The 13,308-nt window shown below is 50.9% G+C and overlaps 1 protein-coding gene across 9 annotated transcripts in view; it reads left to right on the forward strand.

Annotated features, from left to right (window-relative positions):
- SLC43A2 (solute carrier family 43 member 2) overlaps positions 1–13,308 on the forward strand; it is a 58,234-nt gene that overhangs the window by 27,374 nt on the left and 17,552 nt on the right. For 8 of the 9 annotated variants that reach the window (XM_048519096.1, XM_048519091.1, XM_048519092.1 and 5 more), the window contains 4 exons: positions 2,185–2,278; positions 7,845–7,978; positions 9,678–9,880; positions 10,841–10,990. In XM_048519096.1, the coding sequence (XP_048375053.1) occupies positions 2,185–2,278; positions 7,845–7,978; positions 9,678–9,880; positions 10,841–10,990 (581 nt within the window). The remainder of the gene's footprint in view (positions 1–2,184; positions 2,279–7,844; positions 7,979–9,677; positions 9,881–10,840; positions 10,991–13,308) is intronic. The other variant, XM_048519098.1, reaches the window with a different exon arrangement.

Genomic DNA, 13,308 nt, shown 5'->3' on the forward strand with positions numbered 1-13,308 from the left:
ATGTTCTTAACAGAAAAGCCCTCTATAACTAGAAATTACACATTTTTAGACAGAAATAGAAGCAGAAAGAGAGAGAGAGAGAGTTACTGGGGTGGCCTCATTTCCTTTCTTTAACGAACCCTACATTCTATACTCCTCGTATGCTCAATGCTTCAAAGACTGGCTCTCCCAAAATAAAAGAACCAACATCTAAATGCTGCAAATAAACAGGCGAGGGGGAACTGTGTGAGAAAATGGAAGTTTAGGGAAACAGAGAAACTTGGGAAACGTCGTCAGTTGATCACACAGCAACCAAAGACATTTTCAAACTTTTCAGCCAGACAACTGTTGTAAAACGGAATTCATTTAAAACCGTTGGGGGTTAAAAACAAGGCTGTACTAGAAGAAATGTTTTATTTCCTGCCTGAAAACGTTTTAAATGAATTGTGCAGAAAAGCCCTAAGGGAGCAGCAGTGGCATAGTGGCTAAGAGCAGGTGCACTCTGATCTGGAGGAACCGGGTTTGATTCCCAGCTCTGCCGCTTGAGTTGTGGAGGCTTATCTGGGGAATTCAGATTAGCCCGTACACTCCCACACATGCCAGCTGGATGACCTTGGGCTAGTCACAGCTTTTTGGAGCTCTCTCGGCCCCACCCATCTCACAGGGTGTTCACAGGGGAAGGGCAAGGAGATTGTCAGTCCCTTTGAGTCTCCTACAGGAGAGAAAGGGGGGATATAAATCCAAACTCTTCTTCTTCTTCATTCGATTCAGTAGAAGGCAGACTTGTTTATTCAGATCATGGCTTTGAAAGCTACTACATCATTTGGTCCATAATATCCCCAAGATATCCCTTGTAGGGTTCATTTGCAAGGCCTGACCCTTGAAACTGACGCACTTGCGGAGTCCTCGGAAGCAAGCCAGAGAAGCCGCCGGCATGTGGCATTCCAGCTTGCTTGGCAGAACGCGCAACCCCTGGCATCTCTCATTTGAGCAGTCGGGCTCAGCAATGCATTTGTGCCCCAGTCGCAGGCGCTGGAGATGGCTCCAGGCCCTGGGGGCAGGGAGAGAAGGTCACTGCCGTGCAAACTCCGAGGCTTCTCCCATAGAACAATCTCTACCGTGTGCAACCGGTTGCTCCGGGGTTGTCTGAGGATGTGGCTGCCGCATTCCATCCCAGGCTCTTCAGTCAGAGGAGAGTGACGCCAGAGGAAAGGAATGGCAGGTGCTCTGTCTGCTGGTCTCTGGAGCACATGGAAGAGGTGGTTGGATTTTAAAGAGGCCTGGGAACTGGGCCCAGCCTGTGGCTATGTTTTCTCCTCTTAAATTATTTGAATGCCACCACTGTCTGTGACCCTCCCCCTCCCTGCCACCCTGCAGCCCCTGGGGGACACGGCTTCCCCATGATATCCTCATCAAGTCATCCGCTTTCTAGGCTCTTCCCTACTTTGCTACCAGTTTCTGCAAATCTCTTTCTGTACCGTCTTTCCTGAAAGATGATTCTCAGTGGGCTTGGGGTCTGTGTCAATAGATTCCTCCACCATCACCCAGTGCAGTGGTTCTCAACCTGTGGGTCACGACCCCTTTGGGGGTCAAACGACCCTTTCCCAGGGGTTGCCTAAGATTCTCTGCATCAGTGTTCTTCATCTGTAAAATGGATAAATGTTAGGGTTGGGGGTCACCACAACATGAGGAACTGTATTAAAGGGTCGCGGCATTAGGAAGGTTGAGAACCGCTGACCCAGTGGTATAGTGCCAAGGGGCAGGGGGGCGTAACACACTGGGCGTGGTCGGAGTGTTCCAGGGGTGTTCCGCGGTGTGGCAGGGGCGCAAGGCACACGCTTGCCCTTGGCGCCATTCCTTCAAACAGTCTGCTTTCAGACAGTGTGCAATTTGAACGCCCCCTGCTGATCTAGACCCCTTCCACACAGGCAGAATAATGCACTTTCAATCCTCTTTCAGTGTACTTTGCAGCTGGATTTTACTGTGCGGAATAGCAAAATCCACTTGCAAACAACTGTGAAAGTGGATTGAAAGTGCATTATTCTGCATGTGCGGAAAAGGCCCTAGAGCTTGTACTGTTGAATGGGACATCTGAAAATCACCACCACCCCTGCGCATACCTCCCTCTTGCTCCCAAGTAAATGGAATCCTTTTCTCTTTCCACGGCTCTCTTTTAACCCTCCCTCTATCCTTTGTTCCTTCACAGCTGCCCAACATGTTTGGCGACCTTCGCTCCACCTTCATTGCCCTCATGATTGGCTCTTACGCCTCTTCGGCTGTTACTTTCCCTGGAATCAAGGTAGGTGGGATGGAGCATTGTGTGTTCAGTGGTGCTGCTTCAAGGCTAGAAGAACATGAAAGGTAGCTTGGCAAAGACACGTGATGTTCCTGGGAGAAGTCAGAGCATCTTTGCTGCTCTCTGTAGGTCCAGCACGCTGTAGGTCTCGGTAGAATCGATGGTATTGGTCAGGTGTTTAGTCTAAATATGTCCTAAAACACACTACAGATCAGGACTGTTTTCTCTTAGGAGTAGATGCTTAGTTCAGAGCATGACCCATAGCTGTGAGCTGTCCCTTTTTGACCCTCCACTGTTGCATGTCTGAAGGCCTGGGCCCGAAGAGGCGACTTCCTTTCTTAATGTCTTGGCTGGAAGGACAAAAGCAATTAACATGGCGTAAAAAAAACTCAAAATCCACTCCCAGCTTGGAACATGCAGGCTTATTAAACTCCAAAATTAGATTTATTACCATTAAGAATGTGAGATGGGAATCAAAGGAATCAAAAGGGACCACTTTGTTTCTACTTGGTGTTAATGGATGGGCAGTTCCAGGCTGTAACCTCTCTGTCTTGGCTGTGAGTGCTTCTTATAAAGAATCGGGGCAGCCGGACCATTGCCGTTCCCAGTTACCTCTGCTGGAAGTGGTGGACAAGAGTGTTGAGTCCAATTGCACAGATCAGGGATTGCTCCTGTGACACAAACGTGCTTAGGATTTCACTATGGGGCTAGAACTCCGCAGGGCTCTTCAGTGTGGGGAACCAATGCCGTTGCAGTTCCTCAGTGGAGCAGAAGGGCCTTTAGACGGAAGCTCGTGTGACTCCAGAAGAGGAGTGTCTTGGTCTTTGGTTCCTCCTAGACACAGCGGTCCAGCTTGGTTCTCTCATGGTTCATTGTCAAAGACCCTGGAAGTTGGTTGTAGTTCTGCAGCTGTCTTCTGATAGCACAACTCAGCTCTGCCGGGGCAGGGGGTCCCCAAAACGAAGCCCTCTGATGCCTTTTCTGGTGGCCGCCAAGTGTTTTTAAGGAAGTGGATGGGGCCAGCTAGGGCGTTTGCCAAGCGTTCTTCTGGTTGGCTATTGGAGATTTGATTGGCTATGCCAGTTTTTTGGACGGTTGCTTTAGTAGCAGCTGCCACCACAGCACAGTGATCTACACAGTGTTATTGAAGTTAAGCTGGAGCAATCATTTTGAGGTGGCTCCGCCTCCTGCAGCCGCCATTTTTGTGGCTGTACCCCGCAGGCCATGCCAGAATTCCAAAAGGGCCCACATGCTCGAAAAGATCAAGGGCTCCTGTGCTAGGGGATCCAGGAAAGGGAACAAAAAGCCGGACCGTGGGGTGGGGCCTGCAGATGCCCCCGGAAACCAGCTGGTCCACATTCACATCTGATAATGGCTATTTCAAATGTTAATGGTAGCTTCAGGAGGCGTGGCTGCTAGCCCCCCCCACCCTGCATCGGTTCCTCTGATCTCAAAGATAGTGTTTGGCCTGCGGAGTAAAACCGCAGCTCTTTTATTCTCCTGTTTAACTGGAGAGCAACGCAGGCCAGGCTGGGATGTAGCAGAACGAGCAGCAGGCAGAGATGTTTGTTGAAGCACAGTGGTTCCCAATGCATTTGAGCCTGCAGGCACATTGGGAATTTTGAGTGGGTATTTGGCAATCCGCAGCAAGTCCTGCCTTACAACGCCTTCACCCGCTTTCTGAAAAGTTATTGATTATTCTGGAGAAATGCACATTGGCACGAGTTGCCGGGAACGGAAAAGTTATCGAGGTGCCGGAGCATCCATGTCTCTTGTGGCGGTGAGTTCCACAGACTGGGCTGGCTGCTGACTTCATTGGCTTTAAAAGAGAAGTCAGTTCACCAGAAGAGAACCTCCTTGTCCAGGGACAGTGTACAAGTGCTAGTTCCTGGGTGACCAAGAAAAAGGACAGGGGCCTTCTTGCCCTTCATAGAATCATAGAGTTGGAAGAGACCCCAAGGGCCATCAAGTCCAATCCCCTGCCATGCAGGAACACACAATGAAAGCACTCCTGACAGATGGCCATCCAGCCTCTCTTTAGAAACCTCCAAAGAAGGAGACTCTGCCACACTCCGAGTGCATTCCACTGTCGAACAGCCCTGACTGTCAGGAAGTTTTTCCTGATGTTGAGGTGGAATCTCTTTTCCTTCACCTGGAACCCATGACTCCTGGTCCTAGTCTCTGGAGCAGCAGAAAACAAGCTTGCTCCCTCGCCAACTTGACATCCCTTCAGATATCTAAACATGGCTGTCATGTCACTTCTTATTACCTTCTCTTCAGCAAACTAAACATCCCCAGCTCCCCAAGTCTCTCTTCGTAGGGCATGGATTCCAGACCTTTTACCATTTTGGTTGCCCTCCTCTGGACCCGTTCCAGCTTGTCAATATCCTTCTTGTAGCCATCTGGCAGGTTATTGCTAACTCCAGAATGCTGATCTACACGAATTCCCTTGGGGCTCTTCCAATGGTTCTCACCCTCATTCCCCAAGCAGGGTGTGGCAACTCTTACACAAACAGTATGGGCTGTCACCTCTGCTGGTTCCTGAACGGTTTCTGGAGCTGTTGCAGAGTTATTTGGTGGGCTCCACGGGAAATACTAGTGGGAAACCATAGTGGGAAACCATATTGGGAAACATATTGGGAAACCATAATGTAGCCCAGTGTCCATGGTTTAAAGCCATTTTCACACATTCTACTTTGTTCTCCTTCGATCAGAGGAGAGTGAGTTGCCTCAGTCTGGCTCTGTGGCAAAGGGGAGACGGGCAGCACGGATGTCTCCAGCCATATCTTAGGCCCCCAGGCCCAAATCTGCAGCTTTGAAAAAAATAGGCCTGGGAGGGGGATATGCAAATGTCTGCCACTGTGATGTCTCTGCTCTAAACAAAATGTGTCCTGCAGGGCATTTTTAATGATAAGGGGTAGGAAGAAGAAGAAGAAGAGTTGGATTGATACCCCCCTTTTCTCTCCTATAGGAGACTCAAAAGGACTTACAAACTCCTTTCCCTTCCCTCCTCACAACAAACACCCTGTGAGGTAGGTGGGGCTGAGAGAGCTCCAAAGAACTGTGACTAGCTCAAGGTCACCCAGCTGGCATGTTGGAGTGTACATGCTAATCTGAATTCCCCAGATAAGCCTCCGCAGCTCAGGCGGCAGAGCGGGGAATCAAACCTGGTTCCTCCAAATTAGAGTACATAAGAACATAAGAACATAAGAACAAGCCAGCTGGATCAGACGAGATTCCATCTAGTCCAGCTCTCTGCTACTCGCAGTGGCCCACCAGGTGCCTTTGGGAGCTCACATGCAGGATGTGAAAGCAATGGCCTTCTGTGGCAGTTGCTCCCGAGCACCTGCTCTTAACCATTACGCCACTGCGGTATATATGCGTGAGGATACTGATTGCTGTTTTCCACCCTGGATCCTGCAGGGTCCTAAATTGTTATGTTGAGAAATCTTGTTCCATAACATTCATCTTTGATCCTGGACTGATCGGTGCCAGATTGAAGAGGGTGACACCACTGCCGATGACTCTGCATCGGCTCAAGAGACCGTTCAGGGACTCGCAGAGGTGGCAGCCCCAAATAGTTTGTGTAACAGTTGCCGCACCCTGCTTGGGAGAGTGAGAACCATTGGAAGAGCCCCAAGGGAATTCATGTAGATCAGCATTCTCTGGAGCCGGCAGCTACCTGCCAGATGCCCTTCCCCGTTTTCTCGATCACCGAGCAACTGGGTACACTGCATCTGGACAAGGAGGTTCTCACCTGGTGAACTGATTTCTCTTTTAAAGCCATTGAAGTCAGCAGCCGGTCCGGTGTGCAGAATTCATTGCTCCGAGATACATGGACGCTCCGGTATCTTTGGATCTCTCCCATTCCTGGCAACTCGCGCCAACGTGCATTTCTCTGGAATACTCCATAAGTTTGTTTTTTAAAAACGACAGATGGTAAGGGTAGGAGGTGAAGAGTTTGTTGGCTGATGGGCGGCTGGTGGAATTGCCTCAGACAAATGCTAGGCCAAGAGCCACTGTGATGTATTGGCTAAGCGTATCTGACTAGTATCTGGGACAGCCATTCTCAACCAGGGTTCCCTGGTACCCTGGGGTGCCATGAGCATGTCCCAGGGGTATCGCGGCAACACTACCGCCCCCCCTCATTTTTGTGGTGTCTCCCACCGGCGCCTCAAGGACATGGAGCTGGCCCATGGGGCAGGGCCTGCCACAAGGTCAGCAGCCACCCCCACCCCCAGTGCTACCCTTCACCCTGGGAGGGGAAGGTGGGGTGTGTGGCAAGCAGGGGCAATGGGAGGGGAAGGTGGAGGGTGGCGGCAGGGGTACCGTGAGATATGAAGAGTGAGGTCAAGGGTACCCTGACCTCGAAAAGGTTGGGAAACACTGATCTGGGAGATCCCCACTTGGGTTCGAATCCCCACTTGGGCCATGTAAGCTCACCGAGGGACCTTGACCCAGTCTAAGCCTAACCTCATAGGGTTGTTGCAAGGATAACATGCAGGAGAGGAGAATGGCATGAACTGCTTTGGATCCCCATTGGGGTATTAATGAATTTGAGGGCCAGCGTGGGGTAGCGGTTAAGATGTCGGACCAGTGCTAGGACCTGGGAAGCCCAGGTTCAAATCTCAGCTCACGTCATGGGAGGCTTGCTGGATGAGCTTGTACCAGCACACTCTTAGCCTTAACCCTGGCTAGTATTTGGATGGGAGACCTCCAAGGAATATCAGGGGTGTAATCAGTGGTGGGATCCAAAAATGTTAGTAACAGGTTCCCTCGCCAGCCCCCCCTCAGCAGGGGGGACAGAAGCGTACCTAGGCAAACCTGAGCCCTGGGAAAAACCTGAGTTGGATGCCCCCCCCCCCATGGGCAGCCACCCCACCACGACCCCCCCCCCAATTTTTTTGCACCAGGTCATTTCTAAATCATCATCACATTATATAAAATGCCTCAACTCACAAGTCTGAACACAGCAATGGTGAAACACACAGGTTCTTTGATAGAGACTGGCGAGATAAAAGTTACGAAAGGCTGAGAATCAATGAATTGCAGTACCTGGAAGGGATTAAACCAGTTCAGGGAGTTACATTATTTGTTGCAATTGCTATATGGAACCTTCACGTTCAAAGGCAGTATGCCTCTCGGGGAGGCGAGGGCACGGAGGTGGAAAAGCGGACCCAATTAGTAACCCCCGCTCGGCACACACAAATAATTAGTAACCCACTCTCGGGAACTGGTGAGAACCTGCTGGATCCCACCTCTGGGTGTAATGCGGAGGCAGGCAACTGCAAACCACCCCGGAGCCTCTCCTTGCCTTGGAAACTCTACGGGGCCGCCATAAGTCAGGTGTGACTTGATGGCAAAAACAAGACATGAAATGGATAAATAAATAGGTGGAATCTTTTTCTCCAGTGGGAAAGTCCAGTCATGTTGCAGACAAGAGTTGTTCCCTTTCTGCAGGGTGGAGCACAAATAGCATCTTTTGGATCTTAGACCTGTTTGCCTCCTCTGGGCTCTCAACATTTACAACCTGACAGGTAACGGGAAGTCTGCCCCCCTTGCTTTCCAGGTGATCTATGATTTCGGGGTCTCTTTTATCCTCATCCTGCTGGTCTGGTCCTGTTGTGCGGGGCTCGTCTTCTTCAACTGCTTCTTCAATTGGCCGCTCGAACCTTTCCCGGGCCCAGAAGACATGGACTACACGTGAGTCCCCCGGGGGAAGGGAAGGGACTCTGGGACGAGATTCTCTCTGAGGAATGGCCGGGGGGGTGGCTCACGCTGCTTACAAGCGTAACCATTGATGGGACCCAGGAGGCAGAATTCTCTCTGGAATATCTTCAGCACAAGCCCAGCTGAAATGAGCAGGAGCCTGGTATAGCCCTTGCACAGCTTTGTTTCGGTCTGAGCCGGTTCCAGGTTGGGAGGACCAAGGAAGAAAACATCCAGGGGCTCCCTCTCCTCCTTGGACCACCACCAGGGTCCGTTCTTCCAGCTCACCTGCATCCCACCTGCCTGGGTATCCTTCCTTCCCCTGCCCGTTGGTGAGCCTTCGCACTGATTTCATGTCCTTTCTCCAACAGTGCTGGCTAGTATGTGCAGATGGGAGCAGCTCCAATATACACACCAGGAGTGCCGCCACTGTATACCTACACATACACATACACAGAAAGGAGTTTGTAGATGTCTGTGGTGGATAGAGGAAGGGAAAGGAGTTTGTAGGAGGAGAAGAAGGGTTTAGATTTATACCCCACCTTTCACTCCTGTAAGGAGACTCAAGGTGGCTTCCAAGCTCCTTTCCCCTCCTCTCCCCCCAACAGACACCTTGTGCGGTAGGTGGGGCTGAGAGAGTTCAGAGAGAGCTGTGACTAGCCCCAGGTCACCCAGCAGGAATGTGTAGGAGTGCGGAAACACACGTGATTCACCAGATAAGCCTCTGCCACTCAGGTGGAGGAGTGGGGAATCAAACCCAGTTCTCCAGACTAGAACCTACCTGCTCTTAACCACTACCCCACTATAGCTCTCCTTGAATACCTCCCTCCTGACACATTTGAGATACCCCCTGCGCATCTCTCTCTGGCAGGGCATAGTTTGGAGACTCTGGGTAGGGAGCCAGGTGAGATAACCTGGGCCCCATCAGCTGCTGCACCTCGGGTAGGGTTGCCAGCCTCCAGGTGGCTGCTGGAGATCTCTTGGGGTTACAGGTTATCTCCAGGCTACAGATCTGTTCACCTGGAGAAAATGGCGGCTTTGGAAAGTGGAATCTGACATGATGCCCCATCAAAGTCCTTCTTCCCCCCCAAACACTGCCTTTCTCAGGCTCCACCCCCAAAATCTCCAAGAGCTCCCCTACCCAGATGCGGCAACTCTGGAGAGCCAGCGTGGTGTAGTGGTTAAGAGCAGGCGGGTTCTAATCTGGTGAACGGGGTTTGATTCCCCACTCCTCCACCTCAGAGGCTTATCTGGTGAGCCAGATGTGTTTCCGCACACCTACATTCCTGCCGGGTGACCTTGGGCTAGTCACAGTTCTCCCAGAACTCTCTCAGCCCCATCTACCTCACAAGGTGTCTGTTGGGGGGAGAGGAAGGGAAAGGAGCTTGGAAGCCACCTTGAGTCTCCTTACAGGAGAGAAAGGTGGGGTATAAATCCAAACTCTTCTTCTTTTCTTCTTCCAACCTTGGGTATGCTGACGCTGGCCCTGATTTCAGTACACCTTGTGCTGGAGACCTTCCTAGTGTGATTTGGCTCCCAAGGGGCCTGGAATTTGAGGCTATTTGGTTTAGGCCGCCCTTTCAGGATGCCTTTCCACCACATGACCGAGACCGCCTTTCCACCACGTGTGGAACGGAACGACGGAGCGGTGCTCATCTGCCTCTCATCCGCCCTCTTTGCTTTCGCCCACCAGGGTGAAGATTAAGTTCAGCTGGCTGGGGTTTGACCACAAGATCACCGGGAAGCAGTTCTACAAGCAAGTGACGACCGTGGGCCGTCGCCTCAGCGTGGGAGGCTCCATGAAGGGACAGAAGGAGATGGCAGCCCTGCAGGGCAGCAACAAGCTGTGCCTCTCCACGGTGGACTTGGAAGTGAAGTGCCAGCCGGACGTGGCAGGTGAGGCTCAGGGTGGGGTTGTCAGGAGACTGAAAAGGTGCCCCCTCTTCTGCCAACTGCTGCCTTTCATCCTTTGGGGTCGGGGGATGAAGGAGGAGAGGGAAAGCCAGCTTGGCGTAGTGGTTAAGAGCAGATGGACTCTAATCTGGAGAACCAGGTTTGATTCCCCACTCCTCCATCTGAGTGGCAGAGGCTTATCTAGTGAACCAGATGAGTTCCCACACTCCTACATTCCTGCTGGGTGATCTTGGACCAGTCAGTTTGTTCAGAACTCTCTCAGCCCCACCTGCCTCACATGATGTCTGTGGTGGATAGAGAAAGGGAAAGGAGTTTGTAGAAGGAGAAGAAGGGTTTAGATTTATACCCCACCTTTCTCTCCTGTAAGGAGACTCAAAGTGGCTTCCAAGCTCCTTTCCCTTCCTCTCCCCACAATAGATACCTTGTGAGGTAGGGGGGGGGGCTCAGTTCAGAGAGAACTGTGACCAGCCCAAGGTCACCCAGCAGGAATGTGTAGGAGTGCGGAAACACATCTGGTTCACCAGATAAGCCTCTGCCACTCAGGTGGCGGAGTGGGGAATCAAACCCGGTTCTCCAGACTAGAATCCACCTGCTCTTAACCACTACCCCACTCTGGCTCTCCTTGAATACCTCCCTCCTGACACCTTCTGGGAAGAAGGAAATCCTGAAGGGGTAATGGAACGGAACCACATACTGACTATCAATAGCCCAGTCGCTTACCAGTTCTTCTCATTCTCCAGTGGAGAAAACATTTGTTTGAATGTGGAAGGCCAATAACAATCCCAGCCTTATAATGTCCCCACACACTTTGAAAATCTCAGTGGGTGCCAAGGGAAGAACAGGTGGGCTTCATGTTATCCACGGGTACCACGTTGGGGAACCCAGTCCTACAGAGATACTGACTCCGGTCTTTCTTGCTCTCCACCCCCCCCCCCCCCGCAGCCTCTCCCTCTTTTATGCACAGCGTCTTCAGTCCCATCCTGCTCCTCAGCCTGGCCACCATGTGCATCACCCAGCTGCGGCTCATCTTCTACATGGGAGCCATGAACAACATCCTGCAGTTCCTGGTAGGGGGAAACGACCTGGAGGCAGGTGGGTATCTCTGTTTTTACCTTGTTACTTGATCTCAGGTAGCTGATGTCATCTGGAAACAAAGGCCCCTTCCATGCAACCAAAACAAAACGTTTTGAGGCAGGGAATAAATTGGTTGGTGTGGGTTTTCCAGGCTGATTCTGGTAGATCTTGTTTCTAACTTTTCACCTGCATCTGTGGCCGGTGTATTACAGGGAGAAGTGTGTTACTACATGGGTACAGGGCAGTGGTGGGATTCAGCAAGTTCGCACCACTTCGGCAGAACTGGTTATTAAAATGGTGCTTGTGAACAACCAGTTGTTAAATTATTTGAATCTCAGCACCAGAACCGGTTGTTAAATTATTTGAATCCCACAACTGATACAGGGATACTGCAACCCTGCTACGCACAGGGAAAGCCTGTTAAAAGGATGGAAAGGAGGCAAAACGAAGCTTAGTCTGATCTCTCTTCTCGGATCTGCTGGAGGGGGAACGTCCTCATGGATTCCCCACTTGCAGCCAGTCCACCCTTCTTCCTTTTGAGATGATTCAAAGGAAGCACAAAGATCCCAACATCGTGTCCAACATATGGGGGCGTCCAGCTCTCCAAATGGGCGGGAAACAGTTCCTCTGCAGAAGTGGCCTACCTTGCAGGATGGTTGTGAGGATAAATTGGGGAACAGCGAATTGTGTGTTCTCTCTTCAGCTTTGTGGATAGGGCTGACTTTCTCAAGGGGTTGCTGGAGATCTGCTGGGGTTATAATTTTGGAATGTGGCCTCTATGGTGTTATATCCCACTGAAGTCCCGCCTCTCCCCAAACCCCACCCTCTTCAGCTTTCACCACCAAATTCTCCATGAGGTGTATTGGTTAAGAGCAGGTGCACTCTAATCTGGAGAACCAGGTTTGATTCCTCACTCTGCCACTTGAGCTGTGGAGGCTTACCTGGTGAACCAGATTAGCTTGTGCCAGTGGTGGGATTCAGCAGGTTCACACCACTTCGGCAGAACCAGTTGTTAAAATGGTGCTTGTAAGCTACCAGTTGTTAAATTATTTGAATCCCACCACCGGAACCGGTTGTTAAATTATTTGTGCAGTCCAACACATGCCAGCTAGGTGACCATGGGCTAGTCACAGTTTTTCGGAGCTCTCTCAGCCCCACCTACCTCACAGGGTATTTGTTGTGAGAGGGGAAGGGAAAGGAGATTGTAAGCCCCTGGGAGTCTCCTTACAAGAGAGAAAGGGAGGGGGATATAAATCCAACTCCTCCTCCTTATTTCTTCCTTCTTCTTTCTTCTTCCTCCACCCCACCCACCTCCCAAAACCTGGAACTGGCAACACTATGGAGGAACAGCGAAATATAAATGTATCAGATTTCATAGGTGTCAAACTTGCGGCCCTCCAGATGTTATGGACTACAGTTCCCATCATCCCCTGCCAGCATCATGCTGGCAGGGGATGATGAGAACTGTAGTCCATAACATCTGGAGGGCCGTAAGTTTGACACCTGTGAGATAGATGAAACTGCTTCCATGCGTGGTCCCTCAACAGAGGCCCTGTTCAGTGTACCATCAGTATGGGTGTGTGTGTGTGTGTGAGAGAGAGCATTTTCTATATTGGCCTCCACCAGCCATTTGACCCCTTTGCCCTGGGAGGTTTTGGCTGCCTCTTCATGAACTTTCTGATGCCAGGTCAAGCGGACGCCGTTTAAGGTTCTTTCAACTGAAGCTGACCCTGGATTACGGGCATTTTGTTTCTGTTTCTCCCATCTCCTGCAAAGGGGCTTGCCACTTTTCAGTTTGAGTCTTTGTATTTCATAGAATCATAGAATCACAGAGTTGGAAGAGACCACAAAGGCCATCCACTCCAGCCCCCTCCTTCTCTTTAAAAACCTCCACAGAAGGAGACTCCACCACTCTCCGAGGCGGTGCAAACAGCCCTGACGGTCAGGAAGTTCATCCTAATGTTTAGGTGGAATCTCTTTTCCTGCACCTTGAATCCATTTCTTGAATCCATTTGATTTATTAAAGTGTCTAAAGGACCGTTTTAGTTCTAACACTCATGAGATGAGCAGCTGGCTGTCAAGAGCACTCCATTGCGGTTGATTAGGGGGGAGCCATGCACAAATGTGTTCATAAAGGAAAGATTTAGTCATGCTGTGTAGCTTGCCCTGTGATGGGTGGAACCGGAATTGGACTCCCTGGAGTGGGGTGTAAATGGCGAAACAAATGTTGAATGGTGATGCACATAACGGTTCCTTTTCCATCCTTGTGGGTGACTTGGAAAGGCTTGGGTCCAGCCGGACTGTCCAAATGTAGAGGTGGTCGCCCCTGTTTCCAA

This window comes from Sphaerodactylus townsendi, linkage group LG16, assembly GCF_021028975.2.
Source record: "Sphaerodactylus townsendi isolate TG3544 linkage group LG16, MPM_Stown_v2.3, whole genome shotgun sequence".
Classification (NCBI taxonomy): Eukaryota; Metazoa; Chordata; class Lepidosauria; order Squamata; family Sphaerodactylidae; genus Sphaerodactylus; species Sphaerodactylus townsendi.